The sequence below is a fragment of the Buceros rhinoceros genome, unplaced genomic scaffold, assembly GCF_000710305.1.
Source record: "Buceros rhinoceros silvestris isolate BGI_N320 unplaced genomic scaffold, ASM71030v1 scaffold22420, whole genome shotgun sequence".
Classification (NCBI taxonomy): domain Eukaryota; kingdom Metazoa; phylum Chordata; class Aves; order Bucerotiformes; family Bucerotidae; genus Buceros; species Buceros rhinoceros.
The window spans coordinates 7,984-11,487 of NW_010389319.1; the positions used below are offsets into that span (position 1 = coordinate 7,984).

General features: G+C 55.6%; 1 protein-coding gene across 1 annotated transcript in view; it reads right to left on the minus strand.

The window, feature by feature from the left end:
• Positions 1-233: 233 nt before the first annotated feature.
• Positions 234-3,504, minus strand: part of LOC104491535 (hippocampus abundant transcript 1 protein-like) — a 5,760-nt gene continuing 2,489 nt past the window's right edge. Inside the window, exons 6-12 of the mRNA XM_010133980.1 lie at positions 3,406-3,504; positions 2,582-2,695; positions 2,070-2,141; positions 1,577-1,689; positions 1,316-1,413; positions 644-810; positions 234-557 (exon numbers count right to left, since the gene is read on the minus strand). The exon at positions 3,406-3,504 is cut by the window's right edge and continues 9 nt beyond it. Of these exons, the coding sequence (XP_010132282.1) occupies positions 348-557; positions 644-810; positions 1,316-1,413; positions 1,577-1,689; positions 2,070-2,141; positions 2,582-2,695; positions 3,406-3,504 (873 nt within the window). The 3' untranslated portion in view covers positions 234-347. The remainder of the gene's footprint in view (positions 558-643; positions 811-1,315; positions 1,414-1,576; positions 1,690-2,069; positions 2,142-2,581; positions 2,696-3,405) is intronic.

Genomic DNA, 3,504 nt, shown 5'->3' on the forward strand with positions numbered 1-3,504 from the left:
CGACACAACAGACCATGCTGGCTCCCGAATTTCTTGCTGGCGAGTGGATGGTGCTGGTCGCACCAGGAAGTTTGGTACTGACGGACAGTGCACGTTCGCTCTAACAAACTCTCCCTTCCCGTGGGGCAGTCCTGTATCTCCTCTTCCCCTCAGCACCAGCTGACACAGCTCCCCTTCTGCACCCGCCGGGTGTATTTGGCCTGAAGCGAACCCTGTCCCTCCTCACCAGCTGTTCGTGGTACAGTCTGTCACCTCACTTCTCTCCCCCACCCTCTCCCGAACTGCCACTGGCTGAGTACATCCTCGGTCTGGAGCGGAGACACGAGCCAGGTCCTTCTCTCCCGACCTCACACGCTGCTGTCCTCGAGCAGGGGCTCCTTGCCGTCCGACCCGCTGGCCTGCGGGCTGTGGGCGTGTGTCTGGGCTCCGTTGCTGTGCTTCTTGTGGCCGCCTGATCTCAGCGCCAGGTTGTGTTCGGGAATGAACAAGGCCACCAGCAGTGACAGCAGGACAGAACAGGCCCCAAACAGGAATGGAGGCCCTGGAATAATGCTGCTCTGTAGGGAGGAATGGGAACCATTAACGCTCAGGTGCAAGGACAGGAGCAGCCCAGCACGTGTGCTGACAAAGCTGAACAGGTTACCTCATCCGTAGGGTTGGCCATGTTGGGTCTGGAGGCCTTACCCAACGTTTCCACCTCCGCCATCTCATTCAGCTCCACGTGGAAGAGATAGAAGACAAAGCCGTAGAGCGCTGGCCCCAGGCCGTTGCACAGACCCCGAATTCCGGTGATCATCCCCTGCACCACACCTGGGGACAGAACCAGGAAAGGGAGACATGGCTCCAGCTCTCTGAAGAGACTGGGTCTGTTCCAGGGTGTTTACAGGATCACACCCTCGGATCTGGACTGACATGCGCTCTGCAGACGAAGCTTCGCTCAGCACCAGGTTACAAGAACCAGTATCGCTGGGCTCACTGCTTTGGAGAGTAACACGAGCATGTCAAGCAGCATCCAGCTGAACTGGAACTGAAGCAGCGAAGTCTGAGGACTTGGGGTTGAACCACGAACAGGCAAACGATGAAGCAGCAGACTCCTCTACCTCAGACAGCCCACACTGAGCACCTGCGAGGGGAGTTTCAGAATTCCCTCCCAAAGCATCAGCTGTGCTCAAAGACAACAGTGTCAACACTACCGAGAATAAAGCAACACTCCTCAGCCAGCACCGACAGTCCTGCCCATCCCCCTGCCACCAGCACTGAGATTCCGAACACTCGCCAGCTCCAGCACCCGCTGGACAAACGCCCGAGCACTCACCCTGCTGGTCAGGGTCCGCGTTCCTGGACACCATGGCACTGATGGCTGGGAAGGTGATGCTGGACATGGCAGCCACGGCTCCTGCCGCCCACATCATCCTGGGAGACAAGAGGCAGCGGTCAGGATGCAGGGTGCTGGGGCTGGCGCAGCACAGTGCCACGGCAGGGTGGCAGCTCCCTCGGCCAGAGGATGGAGCTGCTGCGGAGCCACCACGGAGGGAGAAACCTGCCGGTGCGGGGAGGCAGATGTGGGCAAACTTACCAAGGCTGCGATCCGAAGCCGTACCAGGCGAGCTGCAGGATCTGGAAGCCCAGTCCCAAGAGGATGGTGTTTTTATTTCCTATCGAACGCATGAGAATTCCCAGCACCACTGTCTGGAAAGAAAAACAGGCGCTTTCAAAGTAAGTGCAAAGGAAGATGACGGCACTGCAAGACGAGATGGGAACTGGAGGGACCTGGGGCTGCTGTGAGCCTGAATCACACACGTGCTCCTGCGCTCCTCTAACACTGCTGGAAACCAGCATGTCCCTGTCCGTGGTAACCAGAGCACAGAGAACACAGGGCCACCCCATGGTCTGTGATTCCAACAGCTACGTTTGAATGACAAGGAAGAGGGACCACGGGTGGCTGTGTGCGGGCCCGGTGACGTCTGTGCAGCCTCAGGGATTCCGGCAACTCAGAATCAATGTATCTATAGTTATATCTATATTCTTACAACCAGACTGCTAGAGCCAGGACAGAAACTGCTGCTCACCTGCGCCAGGATGGAGAGAATTCCAACCACTCCGATAAAGGCAGCCACAGTCTCCGAGGAAAAACCAATGACCTGTGAAACACCAGAGAGGGACTTTCAGGCAGGAGATTTTGCCATATGAGAGAAGCTGCTCAAGTGGTGGCAGCAGCGTTCACGGACATCACTCCTCAGGCACTCAGCATCATTGGCTGCACCTCCCGCCAGTGGAAGTCTTTCTGCTGGCTGCAAAACCAGCTTTAAATCACCAGGCTCACCTTAAACGCCTGAAAGCGGCATGGAGGGAGGGACAGACAGAACCCAGCAAGATGCCAAGCCAGCGTGCTGGCAATGTCCGCAGAGTGGTCACCAGGCTCCCACGTTTTTAAGGGGAGCTGGAACAAGTCTCTATTTCTTATAGCTTCACTTTTACTAAGCTATTGGCCACAATTTGCTCCCTCGGGACACGCAACTAAGGTGACGTTTGTGGGCTGGATTTGCCAGTTCACAGCCGCCCCTTGTCGCAAGAGACTGACCTGTCGCAGGTACAGGAAAAAGCTGGAGTACTGGCCGGCTTCGGGAAGGTAGGAGAGGAAGACGGTGATGCAGATGAGCAGCACTGTGGAATCCTGACCCACCTTCCGCAAAGACTGCGGGGAAGGGGGTGGGGAATGGAAAAAATAATGAAAAAAAAGGAGTTAATATCATTAAACATTCTCCAGGTACAGAGACAACAAAAGTCACCACCTTCTATTTAAGATGTGAACGCTTGAATGAAACCAGACCAGCGTTTCGGAGAAAATATGCGAGCGCTGCCCCAACACCCCAGACCAGGGGTGCCACGGCATCAACTCACACCCCCCAGTGAGGCATTTTTACCTGTCGGTTTCTCAGAGTTCTAGTCAAGTGCTTTTGATCAGAATTGTTTTTTCCTCAGCAGCCAAAATGACCTTTCTAGCAAGCACAGGTGGGCTGAAGCTGGGCAAAGCTCATCACCAGCAAAGGTCCCAAGGAGCCAGGACTACAGAGCACGCCTCCCGACACGGTGCTACTGGTAGGTACTGGAGCTCATACTCAAACAGCTGGCACATCCCCACCATGAGATGCTGTTGCTTCAGCACATCTGGAGCTGCTTTCAGAGGGGAGGGTTGGTAGCTATATGAAATCGGTTGGAAGCTGCCAGACAGCTCTAGACAGGTGCCGTCTGGGGTCAGCTGAACTCTGTCCCTTCGATGGGGTTAATCTCAGCCTCGACAACTTCCCCTCTCGTGGGATGATTTTACTTTTGAGAGAAATCAGCAGAACTAAAGCAAATACAAGCATTACCAGCACGTGGAAAACCAGCAGCAGGATTACTCACAGCGAAAGGGTCTGCTTGTTCCCAGGAGATGGGAGCTCCCCAAGAGACCGGGCGCATCTCCTCTGGCAGAGACTCGGGCACAGCCAGCAGGATGAAGCC